Here is a 23,186-nt window from a genome sequence, read left to right as displayed (position 1 = left end):
TTATTCCCTGGGGAGCCTTGGGTGGTTCAGGGCTTTCTCCTCCCTCATTTCTAATAGGTGGAGGTCTTTCTTGCAGAGACTCACCTGAAGAGCTTTGCCAGGTGTGCCCTGCCACACCTCCAAATCTGATTCATACCAACTGGTCCTGAGATCCTGCTCTGTGTTGAAAGTCAAGCTCCTGGCTTCACCCAGGCAAAGGTCTGTGAAAAGAACCCAGGCTGCACAAGGTGGAGCTGTGTCTCCTGCTGCCTGTCTCAAAACTGTGCAACGCCTATGTCTGTCACAGAGCCCTACAGAAGGTTGAGCTGTAAGCAAACTGGTCTCCCAGCCCACCCAAAGCAAGACTACGATCTGTTTCTACCATGTACATTTTAGAATGGGACTTTTTTGGGACAAAAGATGTTCTCTTTTATAGAAGGAATGCCCACAGCCCACCTCTATCCCAGGAGGATGTGTCTGGAATGGCGTTCAGAGAAGCAGCATCCAAGACTCAACCCTGCCTCTGGCATCTTCTATGAAGGTGTAGGACTCTAAGCCCTCCTGGGGACTCTGCAGCAATCACATGATGACCAATGGCCAATCACCCCTAAGCAAGCTGCAGGGACAGGCTCACTAGCTATACAGTTAGAAATAGGGGGCCACGGGGTTGGAGTAAATCTGAATTCAGATCTCAACCATGCTACCTCAGACTGAATTATTTGGTTTCCCTAGTTTTTGTTTTTTTTTTTTAGAATAATTTACAATTTGCTTATGGTAATCTCTTACCTGTGCTGCATAGTTAATTTTAATGGTCATCCTGACAGTATGTAGAATCCTCTAGAAAACACATCTCTGGGTACGTCTGTGAGAATATTTCCAGGGGTGTTTAACTGAGGAGGAAAGACCATCTGAATATAGCCACACCATTCGCTCTGTTCATCTCTGTGTCTCCTGACAGAGGACAGAATGGGACCAGCCATTCCTGCCTCTGTAATAGGCTGTATCTTCAAACTGGGAGCCCAAAGAAACTGTTTCATTCTTACATTGCCTTCTTTGGTTGTGGGATGTAAAACCATGCCAGGAAGTTTGGTACGGTAGAGCAGAGACTCAGTGGTCACACATCTGATGCTTAGGTGACTCCTCACTCCTGCAGGACTCTTGGCTTGGAACACCTGTCATGCTCCCACAAAAGAAATGTGTCCTATGGTCACATAGGCTCAAAACAGTTCTCCAAGCTAATGAGGTACCTAGAGGCCCAGAGGGCTTAGCCAATAAGCTTCCCTTTCCAGACATTCCTCCCTGCAAAAGGTATTTAATCTCAAGCTACCCTGACAAATGGGTGTGGTACATTATGCATCCATTTTCTACCATGAACAACCAATAAACTGTTTAGAACCATAGACTGTCATTTTCATCGAGATCCTCCGTGGGGAGCCATGAAAAAGGTATTCACCTACAGAGCCTCAGCTTAATTCTCTGTGGAGGGCCTCTGTGCTCCTAGCCACAAAAGCCACCAAGCCTGGCTCTGCCAAGCTAAGGACAATCACCGCTAGGAAAGCCCGAGCTTCCCATCCCCCACAGCTCGTGGCTAGACACTATCCCTCACCAGTGGGCCCAACTCCGTTCTCTGCTTTTTCTGAGACTCCCAGTGGTGCCTGGAGTCCAAGAGTCTGAGAACCCTACGTTCCTCCTGGCCCGTCCCAGCCTTGGGGATGCCCAAACCAGCTCTGTCTTTCCTACATATCAGACTGTGCTTTTCCACCCCCAAACAGTGTCTTGGTGCTTCCCCACAGCCAAGCTCCCGCCCCTGTGTGGTGTAAGTGCAGTCAAACTCCCCATGTTCTGCCTCCCCAAGAGGCAGTGCCCGGAGGTGGAGCAGATGAGGTCAGTATTTTGCCACAGCAAGGAGAAAAGTAAGGAAGATATCATGCCAAATCATTGAACATCTAATAAAATTGACTTTCTAATAAAACAAAGTACGATAAGATGTTGCTTAGTCCCCTCTTCTCTAAGGAGGAAGAAAACACCTTCCTCATAGTGCATTGCACAGGCTGCTGGAGAGGAAGAACAGCCTGTCTCAGGTAGCACATGACATCACAGTGGGTTCCAAATTCTTAACTGGAGAGATGGGGATTGTGAATAGCAAACTCCTGCCTTCCTGTCCCCTACTCACCATTTCCTTTCTTTTTAGTTTGGAGACAAGGTCTCACTATGCAGCCTGGGAATGCCTAAAACCTGTAATCCTACTGCTTTGGCCCCCTGAGTGCCAGAATTGCAGATGTGTGTCCCCTACCTGGTGACTCAGGGTATAGCTTTCCTAGCTCTCAGGACTTTTTGTGAGCCAAATTGTTTATTTACTTAATTTTACTCTGAAGAAAGGTTTTGGTACCGGTGCCAAGCCCTGTTCTGTGATGGGAAATGTATTTGACCTGAGATTTTTTTTTTCCCTTTAGAAATAAAACACGTGAGATTTTGCCAGGGAAAAACTCAATATCACAATCTCAGAGAGCTTCACATATGGCTGCTAAGAGAGGGCTGTGGTTCCAGTCAAGGGTCCTTCCTCTTTGTTCTCTGCCCCTGCTTACTGGTAGTGCTAAGAAAGTGCTTAGTCCAGAGCTTCGACACAAAGGTCAGTTTTAATTATTAGAGTATGAGTGCAGTCCCTTCATGACTCATTCTCTCCCAGCACAGCAGCACAAGTGACTGGTGTCCCCAAAGCTGACCTCCAGCCAAAATAAACCCATTTATCCTTAAGTTACCTTCGCCAGATATATTGTCTGCTGAGACCTAATTGACCACTGGTAATCTTTGCCCCAGTGGTCCACAAATACATTTTTCCCACAATGAGCAAACTGCAACAACTTTAGGTTTTCTCTCACAGCTTATATATGCTAACAAGATCTCCTTTTTATAGGTTTCCCCCCTATTACATTTATTTATTTATTTGTTTATTCACTTTACAATCCAATCATAGCCTCCTCCCCCCAATATCTTAAACATACCATGTCTGTGGGAGCTTGCGACAAATTAGCCAAGTCTTGCCATCTCGTAAAGAGATAGTTTGCTCTCCACAGGCTGAATCTGAGTAGGTCACATGACTCACACTTTGGCTGATGGTTATGAACAAGCCTGACACAAGCAGATACTTGAAAAGTGCATGCACATCAGAATTAGCCTTCTCTTGCTGACCTTGAAGACTGTGCCACCCATGTGAACATGTCAAAGCCAGTCATCTGGTAAGGAGAGGCCACAGGGAGGAGACACAAGGTGACCCAGCAGACCTAGCACTGGACCCTACATGCTATGAACATCACAGGTTGAGGTCAACACAGTCTGGTCTGGATCAAAGAAACTTCCCAGCGGGGCTGGGGATTTAGCTCAGTGGTAGAGCGCTTACCTAAGAAGCGCAAGGCCCTGGGTTTGGTCCCCAGCTCCGAAAAAAAAAGAACCAAAAAAAAAAGAAACTTCCCAGATGAACCCAGTGCACTGTCCACCCCACAGACTGACCTAATACTGGGTGGTTGCTTGGAGCCACTGGCTCTGTAGATGGACCGTAAGGAGCAAAAGTTAAGTGATACTAAGTCTGAGCTCAGAATCTTCCCACCCCCGAAAACCTCATCTTAGCTAATGGCATTCTAGTCTGTCCAGTCGTTCAAGCTAGAAACCTAAGTTCCATTCTAAAACCTTCTCCTTCATTGCTTTCTGTCATCAGGAGATACAGAGAGGCATCTTCAAGTCATCTGAGTCTTCATCGTTCTTATTCCTATCTGACCTGACATCTTCCTACCTCATTGGGAGTATTAAGAACCACCCATTTGTTCTCCTGACCCCACTTTCTCTTCCTCCTCCACCACCCTGCATTCACCCATCTAAATTACAGATCTTGTCCCATCGGTGTCCTTACTGCCTGGTGACTCAAGCATTCCTTCCCTGGCCTCAGTTAACCTTTCAAATTCGACCTGCCTCTTGATTCACTTCAATCCACAGTTGGGCCTTACTGCAACAGCAGGGGGCCTTCCATTACAGAGAATGCAGCCTTTGAACTTGTTACCGTAAAGTGCACAGTGGGCCTGGGTATGGGTTACCCGTGATGGTACTTAGGCTGAGGCAGGGATTGGTGGGTTCAAGACTGAACTGGGCTACACAGTGAGAGCTTGTCTCAAAATAAATATAAGGGTGATGATGGTAATAAAGACATGGGGATGTGGCTTTACTGGTAGGGAATTTGCCTAGAACACCAATACAATAGATAGATAGATAGATAGATAGATAGATAGATAGATAGATAGATAGAGGCAGACAGACAGAACAAAACAGTAACATATATAGTCAGTTGAAAATGTGATTTAAAACTTTATCTTAGGACTGGAGAGACGGCTCAGTTATTAAGAGCTCATACTGTCTTAGGACCTTAGCTCACATCCAAGCACTTACACTGAACAGTTCATAGATGCCTGAAACACCAGCTCTAAGGGATATAACACTTTCTGGCCTCCATAGACACCTGTATATGCGTGCACGCGCACACACACACACACACACACACACACACATGCACACACATATATGCACACAAGTAAACAAATCTTTAAAAATAAATAAAACCGTATCTCTATTGCATATGCTGATCCTTTGTCATTATTCTTTAAATAATACAGCACAACCATGAATATAATATTTACATAGTATTCATATTTAGAGGGTGTAGGCCCTATGCAAATGTGACCTCATTCTATATAGGGACCAGATTGATCACCAAAGGATTGAGTCAATTATGAGTACGAAATGTTTGGAGAAATGCATTGCTGGCTGGTTTTTATATTAACTGACAGAGCTAGAGACATATCTGGGAAGAGGGAATTTTAATTGAGAATGTGCCCCATAAGTTTGGCCTAAATACGAGTCTGTGGTGCATTTTATTAATTGCTGATTGATGTGGGAGGGCCCAGGCTTCGTGTGTGTTGCCACCATGGGGAGGTAGTCTTGGGTGCTAAAGAAAGCAGGTTGAGTAAGCCATGAGAAGAAAAGACAGGAAGTAGCATTCCTCCATGACCTCTGCATTAGCTTTTACTTTCCACTTCCTGCCCTGACTTCCCTGTGTGAAGCTAAAAAGATGAGGTAAACCCTTTTCCCCAAATTATCTCTCGTCATGTTATTTTATAGCAGCAGTAGAAACCCCAAGTAAGACTATGCATTTATAACAAAAATCTATAGGTTTTTCAATGATTTACATAGTGTTTATATGATATTGAATATTATAAGTAATCTAGACATGATTTAAAGCATATAGGGAAATGTATGCAAATACTGTGCCATGGATTTTGGTATCAGTAAAGAGCCTTAGAAGCAATTTCCTTCCAATGCTACAGGCCAACTAAATACCATAGAAACTTATAATACCATGATGTCAACATTTATACAACAAAATTTAATGTTGTCATTAAAAGTGGAGGACTATCTAGTGCCACGGAAGATGCTGATGATGTATTTTGAGTTTTGGGGAAATAAAAACAGGTTACAGGAGAGTATTCTCAGGAAAAAATATTCATTTTAATAACATAAATCAACAAATTTAAAAATTGGAAAAGACAATTGCAGGGCTTTTCTCTACTTGCAACTATGGGTGGCAAGATGGAGAATATTGACTGTCGACTTGAGTGCCTTTAGAATCACCTAGAAGACACACCTCTGTGGGTATCTGTGAAAATGTTTCTAAAGAGCTTTAGCTGAAATGGGGAAACCCATCTCGAATGTGGGCAGCACCATCCCCTAGGCTGGGGTCCCAGACTGGATAAAGGAGACAGATAAAAAGTGAGCTAAGCACTAGCATTCATCTCTCTGCTTCCTGGCTGTGTAACCAACTACTTCCTGCTCTGCTCTGCACCACAGATTGGATCTTCAAACCGTGAGGCCCAGTTACATCCATCCTTCTTTATATTGCTTTTGTCTTTATGTTGTGCTTTTTGTCTCAATGAGAAAGGTAATTGAAGCAGGTTAAAGAAAGGAAACTCTTTGTATTTTGTTACATGTTATAAATGTTTCTTTGTGTTGCAAAACAATTTGTACTCCCAGTTAATGGTGGAAACAAATTGCTCAAAATATGAAGTTAAGACATTAAAAAAATTTTTTAGAGAAAGAAATATACTCAGTTTCTACTTTACATCCTGCAGAAAAGAAACCAAAGCAGGTAAAGTATTAAATGAAGTGGTAAAGTAACCGGAAGAACATTCACTTCAGTATCTGATATCGAAGTGGGAAAATCCTCAACAAACATACTGACAAAGGAAAGGAAACAGAGGCCGCGCCTGTGTAACACTCAGTGGTTTTCATTCAAAAATCCTGTAAGAAACTCAATGGAAACACAAACTAGGAAATATGTTTTCAACATATACAACTAATTTTATATATGCAAAATTAATATTCTTCATATATGATACAATGATATATTGTTTATAGTAATACAGACATATATCATCTTGTGTATTTATCTCATAAAAGAAGGGGTTGTTATAAAGATAAGCCTTCCTTAAGATCGCTGCAGCCCCTCAAACAAGTCTCCACATGTATCCCAGAATGGTACCAAATCTGTTACTGCTTCCACCTCCTGAGTGCTGGGATTGCAAGCACTCATTACCATGTCTGGCCACACCTTTTCTCTTAAAACATGCACAGTAATGCTAGTGTGTTTTTCTGAGCATTTGTTATTTGCCAAGCATGTAGTGCACATAACTCAAGTGCCTAGCAGACATGAACTCACTGAACTCTCACCAGTCCCAAAGCAGCAGCTTTCTCACATCCCGTTACAGATGAAGTCACTGAGGTACACAGATTAGATAACAAAAGTGTAAAGCCAGACCCTGTGAATCCTAAGTCCCTGAGACACATAGCCTTGTGAAAAGAATTTATGGGCAACTTGAAGATGAAGTTGAAATTATGGTTGGGTTTGCAACACAGTGAAGTTATCTCTCTGCTTCATGATTCAACCCTACAGCTCTATGGTGTGAATAATCCACCCTCGTTCACTTCCTCAACTCCCATTCACCAGCTAACCTATTGTACTCCAGTTTCTGTTCTGCTTCTTCCACTGCAGGCTCTCCTGGCAAAGAGCACCAAGCCCTCTTGGTCTCCAAACTCAGAGAATGCCTCTCAGGTGCACTTGGCAGACCTTCCTGGTGCTCCCTCCTATTTACCTGACAGATTCTTCCTGGCGTCTGCCTCTCTATTCTTCTTTTCTGTTCAGCTACTGAATAGTTCATGTTCAGGGTTCTGTTTCAGGTCTTGGATGATGGCATTTATTTCTGAATCTAGGATTATCCCCTAAATTTTCTTCTGAGCTCCAGGTTCAAAGAAAGCATCTATTTACTGGATATTTTTTAATAATTTATTTATTTTTATCTTATGGGCATTGGTGTTTTGCTTGCATGGATGTGGGTGTGAGGATGCCGGATGTCCTGGAACTGTTACAGACAGTTGTGAGCTGCCATGTGGGTTGCTGGGAAATAAACCCGAGTCCTCTGGAAGAGCAGCTGGTGCTTCTAACCACTGAGCCATCTCTCCAGCCTCCTTACTGGGCATTTTATTTTCATCTGTTTTTGCCCTTGAGACACAGACAGCTGAGCAAGTCTTGCATCTTCTCCACACTTCCTATTTTATTCCTCAATTCTGAGTCTGACATTAACCCGCCCCACAGACCACCCAGGACCCCAAATATCCATGAAGTCTCCCCCAGCTTTTCTGGCATCCATCAATTGTCAAACACTGCTGGTTTAACAGTGCCTGTACACCTCAGTCCCCTCACCTTCACAGCCATGGTCCTGCTGAGCGAAGGTCCTTAGAGTTTTCTCTCTGGGACTGCTGTGAATGTGCTGTCTCCAGCATACTGATTGCACTTTAACCAAAGTGATCTTTTTAAAAAACAAAGTCTCACTATGGAGGCCAGGCTGGCCTCAAACTCCTGCTCTTTCTGTTGCAGCTTCCTGGATGCTAGACATGTGCCACTTGAGACACAGACAGCTGAGCAAGTCTTGCATCTTCTCCACACTTCCTATTTTATTCCTCAATTCCGAGTCTGACATTAACCCGCCCCACAGACCACCCAGGACCCCAAATATCCATGAAGTCTCCCCCAGCTCCTACAGGCATGTGCCACTGTGTCCAGCTTTCAAGGTTAAAAATGTAAATACATAAACTATCCAATAAAAAAAAGAAAAAAAACCCAAAGCTTTACTGTGTGACTTAACATCCTACCCCTGACCCTGTTGTAACTGCCCTGCTCTCTATCTGGATCAGCCCTTCCTGACATCATTTGCCATCATTTCTCTTCAAAGATTCATTGTTTGGGAAGCTTTTCCAATAGCCTCTGTTTGGCTATCCACTCCTCCAGTTGCCCACCCATCCATCCATCCATCCATCCATCCACCCACCCACTGTTTCTTCCTTCCTTCCTTCCTTCCATCCACTCATCTACCCAGAAATTACTGTGGATATGTTATGTTCCAAGATCTGAGACTGAGTATGAGACAGACAGGGTCCAGGTTTCCCCAAACATAAGCACTATGTAGCAGATGCATGTTGATTGATCAATCATTTGTGTGTGTGTGTGTGTGTGTGTGTGTGTGTGTGTGTCTGTGTGTCTGTGTCTGTGTCTGTGTCTGTGTCTGTGTCTGTGTCTGTGTGCTGTGTGTCTGTGTGTTGCTAGAACCCAGAACATTGTGCACACCAGGCAAACGCTCCAGGTGTGTTGATTTTTGTCTTCCTGTCTTAAAGATTGGGTTCATCTTTTGATATTCAGAGTCTTAGACATGTTAAGTCCTATAGGCCTTTAAAAAACAAGAAAAAGTTTGTTGCCCAATTCCCTAAGTCTGTCTATCAGCTTAGCACACCCAGTCGTAACAAATAATAAGTAAACAAACAAACGTGAAAAATGGAAAAGGAAGTCTAGTTCGTTTGGATTTATTCTTAGTGACTCCCTGCTGACCTCTCAGTAATCCTTGTCTTTGTTGTCGTTGTTGTTGTTGTTGTTGTTGTTGTTGCTGTTGTTGTTGCGCATGGTCATCAATCATACTCTGGCTGACTGGCCCTGCTGTATGGCTTTGATTTTCTACAGGTGTAGCGGAAAACTCGACCAGATCCTTGTTTATCCACCATCGGTATAGAGCGTGTTTGCTTAACAATATGGTGGGTGTTTCCAAGCTCAAAACAGAGATCCAGAGGGTGGGTGAAATCCACTTGTTTTTTAACTTATGCAAGCTTGCTTAACATAACTGTTTGCAGACACTATGAGAGAGAGAGAGAGAGAGAGAGAGAGAGAGAGAGAGAGAGAGAAGAGGCAAAGAGCAGGTGGAAGAAGGAGTTGGACTTTTCAGGGTGTACAGAAAACAGCATGGGGAAGGTTGGGTGGAAGTGGTCACTGTTGTCATCTGGGAGCTTTCAGCTTATTGGTGAACGAATTAGTGGTACACCAGGTCTTTCAGTTCCTCACTTGAGCTTGCTGAACAGTCAAGTATGTTTGTGTCTCCTTGGGAAATCAGCATTCACGTAACCTAAGCTGTACACACTACATTGGAACAAAGGTCCTAAGCGATGTGTATCTGAGAGCATCGGTATCCCTAGACGTCTCTCAGAATGGTTTTCTTATCATCACATTGAAGCAACGGATGTCCTGGGTACCACTGCCATCCTACTTCCTCATGAATCTTAGATCCCATTTCCTCAGAGTAGCATACCCTGAACTTCACCTTCCCTGAGTCAGTGCCCCAATCCTAAAGTTCCAATATATATCTTCAAATATATGTGTTAGAAGTGTAATTCCAAAACCCACATGTTATTAATATTTGGGGCTTGGATCTTTGGAGATCACTAGGATATAAGAACATGAAGGTGGGTCCCTATGACGACATTAGTAGTTTTATAAGAAAAGGAAGAACAACTTGAGCGAGAGAGCTCACTCTGTGAGGCCTCTGCTCTATTACAGTGCAGCATGAAGACTCTTTACCAGTGGCCGTGTTGGACTTTCCAGCTTCAAATTACAAGTCAGACAAAAGTCTCTATTTAGAAACAATCCAGTTTTAGGCATTTGAAAAGAACACTGACCACGACACCCTGGATATGCTCTTCCAAAACTCTCCTACTACCTGCCTTTTGTTTTGTTTTTGGAGGTAATGCCTTTCCATGAAGCCTAGGCAGGCCTGGAACTTCTCAGCCTTGGCTTCCAATCGATGTTCTAAGGTTGAGACCCAGACTGCTATGCCCATCCTCTGTCCGCCTTAATAGCACATAGTGATTATAGTCTGTCTCTGCATAGTTACTCACTGTTGATTCTCTCCTCTGGATTCCCCTGTATGTAGCACTTGTGAGGTACTCAGAAAATAACTGTTAGATGAATTAATGACAGGTATCAATCAAATCTCGGATGGCGACCACATCACCCCTAACCCCTGGCTGAGAATCATGTACATTTCTAAGCCACGTTTCCTAATAGCACTGACTCATGACCATCCTAACATCCTAGTTTAGAAAATCTGGCCCTGACAGCCAAATGGATTGGGGAACCATTGTTCTGGAGACTAAGTTTATGAGGCACAAGGGCTGGGAGCTTACAGTGAGCCATTAGGCATAGATACAAATAAAGACACTAATAGATTGTCTGGGTTTTCCAGCACACACACAGGCTTAAAAAAAAAAAAAACAAAACTCCACCAAGGAAAAATGTAAGAAAAACTAGAGTGGATATAATGTCTTCTTGTCAGAATGGCCAAGATTAAGAGTGAAATAATAAGCTATGTTGGTTGCTGTCTGGGGTCCATGTATGCTTCTTTTGATGGGTGCATGGGTTCCAGGACGAGCCTGGTTCCAGGTTACAGAAGATCAAAGGCTTGAGGGTAGAAGGGGTTCTTGGTAGATGAGGTGAAATTGATGGGAGTGTCATAGGCTGCAGACCCTTGAAAACCCCATGACTTTCTATCGGCCTGTAAGCAGTTGCTGCTGTGCGCTTCGTGTGTCTGTCTGTATCCTAGAAGGATGTGATCTGCTCTCTTTACATGACTGACAAATCTGTAGCGAGTGCCTAATACTTTGGTTCCATAATGGCTGCTGCTTTGTTTGGTTTTTAATAAGAGAATCTCCCTAGGTTCTTCCCCTAGGTGTCATCCTTTGCTTGCTAACGTGCATAGAAGATGGAAACAAGAACTTGAACGTGACTCCTGGAATGCCCAGTGGGGTAGCCACTGGAAAGCACAGATTCCTGCTCTTGTGGAAGGCAGTATCCTTTTCCATTAGCAGCACCTCCTTAGCCATCATTCAAAACAGGAAGTGGTCCTCCTCTCTGAACACAGGCTTACCAGGTGCATTCCTATGGAAGTGGACATTGCTGTCTCGATCTCCATCCCCACGTCTTCGATGAAGGGGTATTCATTCTGCTGATGGATAAGCACCTTGGCTCCAGTGGAGGACACCAGGAAGGGGTTGTATTCATCTTCGTTTATGTATAAGATGACTTGCAGCCCTGGGAGATAGAGCATTTTGTTGTGGCAAAGGCTAGGGAAAAAAAGCAGTCCCCAGGGGATGGGAGGCGGGGGTTCCAATCCAGGATCCAGGGACTTTCAGAGCATACTAGATAGGTGAATACCAGGCTGGAATCTCCAGGACAGTAGAACTTGTGTTCAATCTGCTTATCGCAAGTTCGAAGCGATGGTTCAAACACAAATCACAGTCACAGTGCCGGCTAAGAGTAAGTTCCTATTCAATCCCTATTCAGGAACTGGCTGAGACATGTAAGTGTGTGGTTGTTGGCAGAGGAAGTTCTGCTGCGCATCCAAAGGTACCTGCAGTGCTGTGGTTGCTCATAGAGTGGAGCTGGGGAAGAGCTAAGATGTGATGGTATATCTGGTTGCTGGTTTAACCCCTCTCCTTCCCCTACTCTTGCTGTCTATGCAAGACATCAGATCACTGCTTGAAGCCCTTTAGCTTCATCTCTCTGGATAAGGGAGATGCCATTGACTGCCCTGCCTGTCACTCTCAAGGCTATGAAGTTGTAGCCCAATCCGAGCCTCTACCCTCAACTTATCCCACTCCCTCCCTTTCTGCATCAGCTCCAAACACACTGCTTTTCTGTGGTAGCTTGCATAATAACGTTCCATAGACTCATGTGTTTGAATCCATTGCCTCACCTGGTGGAACTGTTTGGGAAGGATTAGGGTTTGTGGTCTTGTTGAAGGAGGTGGTGCAGGGTTAAGCTTTCAAATACCTCCTGCCGTCTCCAGTGAACTCTCTCCCTCTGGCTTACAGTTCAAGATAGGAGCTCTCAGCTGTTGCCTCCACAATGCCTTACCATGGACTCCAACCTACTGGAACTGTAAGCACCCAATTAAATGCTTTCTTTCGTAAGTTGTCTTGGCCATGTTGCTTTATCACAGCAGCAGAAAAGTAACTTACACACCTTACTTAACTTTCTAGAACACCGTGGATTCATTTTCTTCTCCAGGTCCCAGACTGCTTCTGTGAGTATTTCTGAGCCCCTCTTTCCCAACTTACACCCCTCTCCTGAGCCCAGCCACTCTCTGCCTTTGCTGCTTCCTCCCCCTCCTACCTCTCATTGGTATTATAATTAGATCGTGTCCCTGCATGCTTAATCATTTCCCAGTTTCTCTTTCCACAGAAACCCAAGCTCCCTGAAAGCAGGAATGACAACTCTCTTGTTCCCCACTCTATCTCTAACTCCTCAAACTGGAGCCAGCAAATAGCAAACAATACATGTTTGGTTAATGACCCAGTGGATGAGTGGTTTGTGTGGATTGAAAGATGAGAGTGTCAGAGCAGTTCCAACCTCTTCTATTTGTAAATAAGGGAACTGAGCCCAGAGAGGGATGTGGTGAACTGGAAGCCACACAGCAGAGCCAAGACTCTGCCCCCTCTTTACTCAGTTCCCAGCCAGCCTCTTGCCACCGCAGTATGCTCTCTGGGTCATAGCTTCTTATGGTCTTGGAAAGGGGACAGGCTTCACGGTTATTAAATCAGCATTCTGAGTGCAGATTTCCCCTAACAGAGCTTGGCTATTCCTAAGGAAAGCATATCTGTGTAACAAATCAAGTGCTATTTGCATTAAACTTTTCAAGAATTCCCTTTGGCCTGGCATGGTGTTGCACGCATGCCTGAACTGTCAGTACTCAGGAGGCCAAGGTAGGAAGCTCACAAGTTTGAGGCCATCCTGGGCTCTCCAGTGAGACTCTATCTCTGAACTGGGAGCATAGCGTGGCAGCAGAGTGCTTTGCTCACCACGTGCAAGGCTCTTGGTTGGATGCTCAGCAGCATGGAAAAGGCATGGAGGATATCTTTTCCTGAGGAAACCAAGCCACATTCTTACCTTCCTTACCAAAAAAATAGAAGTGTCATAAAGCGATCATGGTGATGGCAACAACAATGTCAGTGACGGCTGTATGCACAGTGTGCATGTGGCTGGCGTGTGTACCCTTCCTAGACCAGATTCACAGGGTGAAGTGCCAGCCTCCCATGTAAATGCACTTGGAGATAGGACATTAACTAAGGTTCAATGAGGTCCTAAGGTCCTAGCTCTAATCTGATAGAGTTGGTGTCCTTATGAAAAGGAAAGACATCACAGCACCCTCTTGAGACAGAGGAAGGGCCATGTGAGGATACACGCAGAAGACAGCCATCTGTGACCAAGAAGAGAAAGAAGTCTTATCTGGACCCACAAGCGCCAGGACCTTGACCTTGAACATCCAACCTTTAGCATTATGAGAAATTACTGTCTATTGATGATGCCACCCAAACGATAGCATTTCGTTATGGTAGTGTGAGTGTATCCCAGATCTTATTCTAGGGGCTCTGAACAGCGTGTAGGGGAGTTATTGCTATTGTTCTCAGTTTATAGTCTAAGGACAGCAACCAAGGTCACACAGTGAGAGGCAGAGCTGGGGTTTGGCTCCAGAATCTGTCATCTTAGCTAAGCTAAAGGTGTGTCTGCCCGCCTAATCTCCTCTCAGCCCATCTGGGTTTAGCCCTGGTTAGACGCCACCTGCCCAGAATTAGTCACCCCAGCAAGAGTGGTTTGTCAGTTGAAGGAAGCCCAGCAGTGTCCCTGTAGCTCTCCCAAAGATAAAGAAGTCAGAAAAGAAAACGCCCATCACAAAGAAAAGAATGGACACAGATGTTCGGGTGTGCACTGGGAGAAGGAAAGAATGCCTTTGCTTTAGGGCTAGGTGGAGAGGGTGGGAGGCGCAAGCATCCCCACTTGCACTGCTGCTGTCAAGATAGCTACTCATGTTTCATGGTTCCCTCCTTGCAGGCCTCCTTACCGTACTCACTGCCTCCCATGGAGGTGCTGAGGATGGTGGCATTTTCTTTGTTGTTAAATGTGTAGCAGTTCCCATACATTGGATGGTGGAAAAGCGTGAAGTTCCTGTGGAGGGAGAGGAAGGTTCAGAAAGAGCTGGGCTGGGGCTTGCCCTTGTGTATCTCAGTTGAAGTCAGGAAGCATTGCGTTGATAGGGAAAGCTTCCCTTTGGGATAATGGATGAGCATGTGGCTCACTGGTCCCATTTTCCCTCAGATGAAAAGAACAGGCCCTTAATCGGGTTGGCAAGCCTTGGTGTAGAATTAAGACTATGCTTTTGTTCTCCCTCTTAATCCTTTCTCCACTGTCTCTATTTTGATTTGATATTATTTTGTCTTTGAAATGGGGTCTCATGTGTCTCAGGCTCACTTCAAATTCCTCGTGTAGCCAAGAATAACACTGAACATCCAATACTCCTGCTTCACCTCCTGAGTGCTGGGAGTAGAGATGTGCACCACCATACCAGGAGTGGAACCTGGGGCTTTGTGCATGGTAAGCAAACTCTCAATCAGTGGAACTCTATCCTCAACCCCGACATGACATTCTTTATGTCACATGCCCATACGGAAATCCCTCTACCCTTGAACTTCTAAGCCAACACTTAGAGCTTTTCAAACGCTCAACCCTATGAAAATGATTATCAGAGAAGGAGTCCCATCCTATGGCCATCATGTAATTTCAGAACCTTTATCCCCAGGGTGAGATGATCCTAATCACTCAACATTTGCACAGAATAATATGCATATTAACATATAGAAGGGCCAGAAGGGCTTAGAATTTTAAAAAAAGAAGATAGTTAAACCCTTCATGCTGGAGGGATCACCTCGTAATGTCCCATCGACTTCATAGTCACTACCAGGAGTCTGATTATTATATTTAAAGCAGAATGAGCACAATATGAACACTTGGCTATCTTCCTTCCCCCATCTCTCTGTCCCTCCCTCCCTTCTTTCCTTTTTCTTCTGTATCAGAGTGATGGACCTCAGACATAGGTATGTATCACAGTAATATACAAAGCTACATGCATGCTATTGCCTACCCTGTATTGTGGACAGGAGATTTAATGGGTTTAAAAATATTATGATTCCATGTCAGGTACATTTTTCAAGTGTTCCTGAAACCTAGCTCCCTTGTAAGTGATTTTACAAAGGGTAGAGTGAGTGTTCTCAAGGCCTACAGGTGAGCTCCAGAGGCATGGAAAGGTCCTGAGCTTGGAGCCTCTGGTTCTCAGAGAGTGTCCCCTCCTGACCTGGCATCACAGGACATCCCATCGAAGAAGCAGGTCACCAGCAGTTCTTCGGCAGAATAGCTCATGTTGATTTTCTTCTCTAGAGGCACCTGTGCCATGATATTCATGTAGTGAAGCTTGTACCACTCCTGGATGGCATTGATTCCTGAGCTGAAGGTGTAGGTGGCGCAGTCAGAGGTATCATTTGAGCACTGCGAAGAAGAGGGAACACCAGCCTGTCAGTCTTGGCGCTATCAGAAGGGCTGACGTGAGTTACAGATGCCAGGGTAGGTCCTTGGGAACAAGATTGGTTTCCTCTCACTTCTGGGAGCTTGAGGAGGTCAACTCCAAGCTCAAGGATAAAAGAGAGAGCAAAGCAGGACACTGAGGTCAGTTCCTATGATTCCCTACTACTGTCTGCATTGGACAAGAAGCACAATCAGTTTTTAGGGTTCTCATATATTTAGGGTTTAGCCGATTCGTGCCATTGTCTTCCTATTGAACACTCTCATTTCTTATCATCAACATAGTCTAGAAATCTGGGTTCGAGCCCAGACTCTGATGTTACTTCTTTGCAGAATCTCAGACAAGGCACTAATGTATGGCCTATATCACTGAAGGAATGTTAGCTGGAATACCAACCTACCCAGCCACACATAGCAAGAAGTTGGAAGGGCTCATGCTTGGAATACTTAATTCTGAGGGCTCTAGAGAGAAGCCACGGAACATTCCAGGCATTTTCATCACCCTGGGCTTGGAAAGTCACCTGACTATCCTTTGAATGGAACCTGGAGGATGTTGAAGTCCTAGTAGTTTTGATAAGGCTCCTTTTCTTTGTTGAAAATTTGTTTAGATTGATAGAAAACATTGCTAGATTCAAAAGTCTCATCATTGAGGCTATTAAGGTGAAGACAAGTCCTACTCTGTGCTCTAGTGGTGGCATGGAGAGACAGAGTGAGACAGACTTTGGCCAGGAGGGAAATGGAGTTCATTTTCAGTGAATAGCTGCTTTCTATTGTTGCTTGAATGGGATGGGGGTTGGAGAGAGAGTAGAAGTCTAGCCATGGCATCTCATGGAGGCAAGTACTCCTGGGAGCCCTAGTGTATTTGCTATCGATTATTTTCCCCTTCCTGATATCTGTGCATCGTTTTTTTTCTTTGGAGCTCCCCACCCTTCCCTAATCTCTCAGGTACTCCCCAAGCTTGTCTAAGTAGAATCCCAAGATTGAATCTGCATCTTAGGGATTAACAGAAAGAGTAAAAATGGCATCAGTATCTGAATGAATCCATTTCTTGGTCCTCTGATCACTAGGTCTCCCCAAATTTCTGTCCTTTAAAAAGCCCTTGTGAGTCACTGGCTCTTTCCTAAGACCTTTCCCATGCTGAAGCCTGCTGGAGCTGGTTTCAGTTACTTGCCACCAGCCTACCCCATCAAGGTATAAATCTTACAGTTGGCCTATTGACTGTAATGATCAAGAAGAGACTGTGAGCCCACCAGCTCCCCGATCTCCCCTACACCCATGAAGTGTGAGGAAGTGAGTCTTACCAATTGAAATCCCACCAGTTTCTTCGACTCATGAACGTGCATGACATTAGAAGCTTTGTGAATGATTTTCCCGCTGATTTTCCGCTTCCGGCCAGTGAAGAAGTCCCTGGCCTTTCCCTTCTCATTCTCATTGAAGACCAGCAGTGGGATCAGTTTGAAGAATCTGGGTGGTGTGCCTTCCAAGGTGGACGGCATGGATCCTGCTTCCCGGCGTTTCCGAGATTCTTTGACCCCATACAAGGACAGCAAGGCCTGTTTTGTCTCACTGTCCAAGTCAGTCAGAAGGTCACTCACAGCACTGTACCTACCAAAGTGGGAACAAAATGTCATGGAGGAGAAAGACCCTAGCGCAGTGCTGTAGCTTCTTCATGTTGCCTTCCCTCTTGCCGTGTCACCCCTATGTCTCCTGACCAGTCCCTTGGCCAAGGGGAGGAGGGCTTTCATCACTTGCCCCGCTTAAAATGACCACTGGCTCTCCACCTTTGCCATGTCTATCTATTCATTCTTGGCTGATGCCCCAATCAGGATCTCTGGAATGTTGACTCTTGGGTGCCTCCCATAATGTAGCAACAGTGAGGATACATTAATAACGGCTAACCATACAGAGGAGGATCCATTTCCATTTGCCACACTGTGCCTCTGTCTACTGGACATCCTCCAACCAGTGCTGAGATGCAAGAGATTGGACTGTCACCTTGGCAACACCCAAGCTCACAAAAAACAAACAAACAAAAACCATGAAGTATAATGATTTTTTTTAATGTGTCACTATACTACATGGTCCCAGCCTCTCTCGTGACTCTCTCTTCCCTCCCCCTCTTGCTTTCTGTAGAGGTCATGATGGCATAGAAGCTAAGGATATCAGTTTCAGAGTCCAACTTCCTGCCTTGTTCAAGCTTTCCCTCCCAATGCCCACTGTGACCTCAGATAAGTTTCTTAGCTTTTCTGTGTCTCAATTTCCCAGCCTGCTTATTTGTAAGATGAAGCTTTTTGCAAATTTTAAATTGTTAAAAAAAGGGGGGGGGCTTGTTTAATACAAGCGTAAGAAATAAATCTGGGAATGGCGGCACATAGCTACAGTGCAAGCACTTGGGAGGCTGAAGCAGGAAGATCAAAATTTGAGGCCAGTGTGAGCTACATAGCCTGGCTCTGTCTCCAAGTATACAAATAATGTTAAAATTTTCAAAGAAATATATATGTGCAGAGGCAATTAAAGGGCCACTATTATTATTTGTAGTAGCATAAATATATTTGTTAATACTTTACTCCCTCATAGTATATGTTCCCCTGGGGCAAAGAATGTGTTAGGATTATTCTGTGCTGTGCCCCAGAAGCCAGAAAAACGTCTGACAAGTTGCAAAAGCTGAGTAAATGATTATGCTTTGAATATCGGTGGGAGAAGGCGAAGGAAAAGCTGGGAATGGGGAGAGGAAAGAAGGAAGACTGAGGAGACTTTCGAGGTAGAGCATGAGTCTGAGGCCTGATTTTGGCTTTGACCTTTGCCTTCAAATACTTGCCTCTGAACAAATCAAGCTTCCGGCCAATCTCGCTCCTTCTGCTCTTCCCACTCTGCACCCCACTCTCTGCACCCAGCTCTGAAGAAGTCTGCTGCATTTCTGACTGCTCTCTTAGATCAGTTTCCCATAATTCTGAGGACTCTGATGACCCATTTAGAACAGGTCCTGCCACTGACAACAGGGCAGCACCAAGGGTTGATCCTGTCCAGAGCCCAGGGAGCTCAATTACTGGGCTGGGCTCAGCTCACTGAGATGAGGGGTCAGGGCAGCAAGGATGCTTCCGGAAGTCACCTGGGTGTCACTTCTGAGTCAGCCTGGCTTTGGGGGAGAGTAAGAGAGTGAACTTGGGAAGACTCAGTTGTGTTACCTGAGTGTGGGGGGGAGTCGCGGGGGGGTGCAGAGTGCTAACCTCATTTCAGGCCCAGTCACCAAACAGAATTGGTGAGGCAGCCTCCCCTGCCTACTTGCCACAGACATAGACATTGAACTGAAAACATGCAGGTCTGAAATCGATCTTGGCGATCAAATCGAGTCGCTAAAGCCTGTGTCAGCAGGTTGGTGTGGCGCTCGTACCGCCACACTGGGGGAGGGGCTTTGACATCCATGAGAGGCCGGACTTCCCTCTCCCGTATACCGGGGCAGTCTCTTACTTGTAAGGGTTGATATTGCAGATAGTGACGGCAGGGAAATCCAGTTTCTGGAAGTGGACTTTGATGGAGACAGAGACGGTGTAGAAAGAGAAGACGAGGAGGGCGCACTGCCAGATAATGAGGGCCACTGCAGTTAGCGTGAACGCGATCCACAGCAGGCGCCGAAGGCGGCCTCGGGACACCACGATGCGGCGGCAGCCGTGGGTGTTGGTGTTCATGCAGTACCAATGCATCAGGTCCTTAATGGTTGGTGCCTGGGGGCCTCGAACCGGCAGATTCTTTTTGATTTTGGCTTTGATCTTCTCTCCAGGCGCCATGGTAAGGACAGGACTTTGCTGCCTGCAGAGTTCTGAAGGGACAGAGGGGTTAGTGAGTTTGCAAGCACAGACCTGTCAGCCCATCTCTGGAGCCTGCGACTGGGAAACACCAAACCCATGTGTTCTTAGAGGCCTTTTTCTTCTATGGGCTGGACAGGCTACATTCTGAGCCCTTGGCCCCTTCTCCAGGATATTTGCTTTGGGCCACCACAACTGCCTCCTCCTCTTAGGGCCCCCAGGCCTAGCCTTGTGGGTGCAGGGCAAGGTGTAACCTGTACATACTGGCTGGACTGGCTGAAGGACCTTTCCCTGGAGTTCCTGGGGCAGGTGCCCTCAAAGCAACCCAGCCAGACTTCTCTTATCAGGCAGAGAGGCACTATAACCCGTGCCTTATCGCTTCCATTGGCCACTTGTTGAGAGCAGCCCTCCTGTTTTACAATGTCTCCTGGTGCCTAGTGAAATGTCCCTCCTGCACAGAGCACATGTCAGGCAATGTGTTCACTGTCTGATGAAATCTCCCACAATTTCCCAGCAGCTTGTAGATTCTGTCCTGACCATGTTTCCCCTGCCCCTCTTCCATGTTGCTTTCTTCTAAGTGAAATGATTTCTGTTTCATTTCTTCTCCTTACCGAGGTCAATAGCAGCTGGTGTCACATCAGCCCCATGACTGCTGGCCTCTCCATATTTACGAGCCCCAGGTCATTTGACCTGATTTTACCTAATTTAGAGACAGCCTCTGGGGTAAGTATTGGGAAACGAATGAACACATTCACATGTGTATGTTGCATCTCAGCGGCAGAAATAGCACGCCATGAGTTCATTTTGGCAATGTACAGTACATTGTACATCAGATCATTGTACCATGGATACAATTACCAAGCCTCATGATTATGTAATCTCTGTATATAAATATACAGTAGTTTATATATTTTATATTATATATTATCTACATTAGGCAGATATACCGCTGTTATCTCCATATCAGAGAGGTGGAGTCACTTGCTCAAGATACATGGCATGGCTCCTGTGTCTACGCGGGGTCTGCAACCAAGTTGGGGACTTTGATGGCCCCATCATGTTCTTTTCTTTGTCTTTTTCAAGATGGTGCATAAAATAATGGGGGTGGGGGTGGGGGTGGGGGTGTGGGTAGGGGAAAGGGGGTAACATTTGAAATGTAAATAAAAAAATACCCAATTAAAATAGTGGGGATGATTTTTTGTGGCACTTTCATACATATGTGTCATTATACTTTGTTGCAATCTGTCCTCTCCCTCATTGCACCTGCTGGGCCCTTTCCTCCTCCCAAACAATCCCCCATTCTGCTCTTGTGCCACATGTATTCTGTTCCTCGACCACCTCTTCACTCCCCTCACAATCTCTGTCTACTCGCTCACAGTCCCCCTTCCAATCCATCTCACCCTTCCACTTAAATCTAGGTTCTACATACGAGAGAAAACATCTTCCTGAGAATGACTTAGTTAGATTAACATAATGATGTCCACTGTCACGTTCTCTAGACAGGATTCTGGGCCACCAGAATAAGTTTTCTCCCATCCTGAATAACTGGAATGTGGTCCAAGATTGGGGGGAAAGTTGGGGGACAAGGCTCTCAAGTTTACAATGCTTGTGGCTTGGGGATTATAGTACGAAAGAAAGATATTGGAGGCCAGGGGTAAGACGTTCAGAGGCAGCCAGACTGACCCCAATAACCTGCCCCACCCACGGACCTATGGGATTTTTCTAGGTTGAGAAAAACTATCTCTTATTGACAAAAATCTTTAGTCCCTTGGCAAGCAGTGTGATTTGCCTTGCTTTAAATATTGTCATCCTTAAAAAAAAAAATGCTGTGAATCATCGTGGCACATGCCTTAAATCCCAGCACTCAGAAGGCAGAAAAAGGTAAGAGAATCTCTGTGAGTTTAAGTCACCTTGGTCTATATATTAAGCTATCAAGTTCTGACCATCCAGGGCTATGTAATAAGACTCTGTCAAAAAGCAAAAGGAAAAAGAAAAGGAGAGGAGGGAGGAGGGGAGATGTTTCCCTCTGCTGGATGTTTGTCAAAAGCTGAATTCTGGATTCTTGGGGTTCCCATTCATCTTTTCTGCAGGGGATCAGCCAGTCATGCTAGGGGGAACTCCAGATTGTTCACATAAATATTTCAACTCTAAGACAAAGCAAGGCTGTCGCTCTAGTAGACTGTGGGACTTGATTCAACTGGTTCTTTGGTAGAGGACTTTGAAGCTAATACACTCAGAACTCATCTCAAGAGTTAACTCACAGAATACTCTCAATGGTCTTCTCCGGTAGATATCGTAATTTCCCCACTACACAAATGAAATGGAGGCACACAGATAGACTAAGTAGTGTGCCCAAGGTCATAATAGAAAGTGTCCGGGCTAGGATTTGAACCCAAGACCACATACTAGTTATGTCATTGCTTAATGATAGTGGTCGCAGGTGACAACTGCTGCAGCAGCAATAATGGCAGATATCAGTTACAGATACAGCCGTGCCCAGGATTCCTATTCCAATGTTTCCACCTAATTTAACTCTCACTACAGACAAGACGATGTGTCATTTCTATCCCCATCCCACAGAGATGCAAACACAGGTGTAAAAAGGTTAGGTAATCTGCCCAAGGCCACACAGTATGAAAGAACGAAAGAATTCTTTGAAATTCCAAGTCTCCATTTTCCTTACCACACTTGCTCCCTTCCCTCTCACCCGCCCCCCCATCCTTGCCTCTGTCCCCGTCAGGAAACTGAAGCTTGACGAGGGGTGACATGTTTGCGAGGCTCTGTTCATTCTAGAGTTTGGGCACAAAAGCCTGGGATCAGGCAATGTTTTGATTCCCGCCATGCCACGGTGCTATTCAGAAATAACTTGAGCCTCAGAACCTCAAGCCCTGGGACAGAGCTACCCACTGACTCGCTGCATTTTGGGAAGCGACCTGGCGCAGTTTTGCGGCAAAAGCCATCTGCTTCGCGCCAGCTTTCGCGCCGCTGCAGTCTCGGGCTCCTCTTTCAACTAGCCCACTTCAAGTGCTTGTTTCTTTCTGCAGCAGGCACCTCTAAAGAAAAGCTTTCCCGCGGCGGAAAGAACAGTCGCGGTCAATGCATGCTCTTCAAGGCTGGGAAGCCGGTTGAGCTGGGCAGAGAAGATCCGAGATGCGCTCCTCCCACTCACACCGGCTCAGAAAACGCGACAGCTCAGCTTCTGTATCCCGAGCCAAGCTCTTGGTAATGTTTCAGCATCCCGCCACCCGTGGACAGAATAATCTTTTTTCTTGGAAGTCACCACGCCCTGTGGCTGCTCAAGTACCTGGAACCCCGGGATCGAACTGACCCGACGCGGCTGAGCTTACCTCTCAGATCCGAAGGGTCACGGCTGGCGTGTGTACAGTCTGGAGACGCTCCTCTTCTTCTGGCCTCATAAAGCCAAGCATCTCCAAGTGGCACGGCCAGAAGCGCCCGTGGGTCAGGCTCAAGCCCCGCCCCTAGAGTTTCCTCCTCACTCAGACTCCGCCCACACCTGCCCAGGTGTTTTCCCCTGGCCACCCCCGATTCGTCTCAGCCCCGAGTAAGCCGCGACCCCGCAG

General features: G+C 45.6%; 1 protein-coding gene across 1 annotated transcript in view; it reads right to left on the bottom strand.

The window, feature by feature from the left end:
- Positions 1–23,001, bottom strand: part of Scnn1g (sodium channel epithelial 1 subunit gamma) — a 33,803-nt gene extending 10,802 nt beyond the window's left edge. Inside the window, 6 exon segments of the mRNA NM_017046.2 lie at positions 11,319–11,482; positions 14,292–14,395; positions 15,579–15,769; positions 17,104–17,407; positions 19,271–19,619; positions 22,953–23,001. Of these exon segments, the coding sequence (NP_058742.2) occupies positions 11,319–11,482; positions 14,292–14,395; positions 15,579–15,769; positions 17,104–17,407; positions 19,271–19,587 (1,080 nt within the window). The 5' untranslated portion in view covers positions 19,588–19,619; positions 22,953–23,001.
- Positions 23,002–23,186: the final 185 nt, after the last annotated feature.

This window comes from Rattus norvegicus, chromosome 1 (assembly GCF_021556685.1).
Source record: "Rattus norvegicus strain SHRSP/BbbUtx chromosome 1, alternate assembly SHRSP_T2T, whole genome shotgun sequence".
Lineage (NCBI taxonomy): Eukaryota > Metazoa > Chordata > Mammalia > Rodentia > Muridae > Rattus > Rattus norvegicus.
This window is presented reverse-complemented; position numbering and strand designations above follow the sequence as displayed.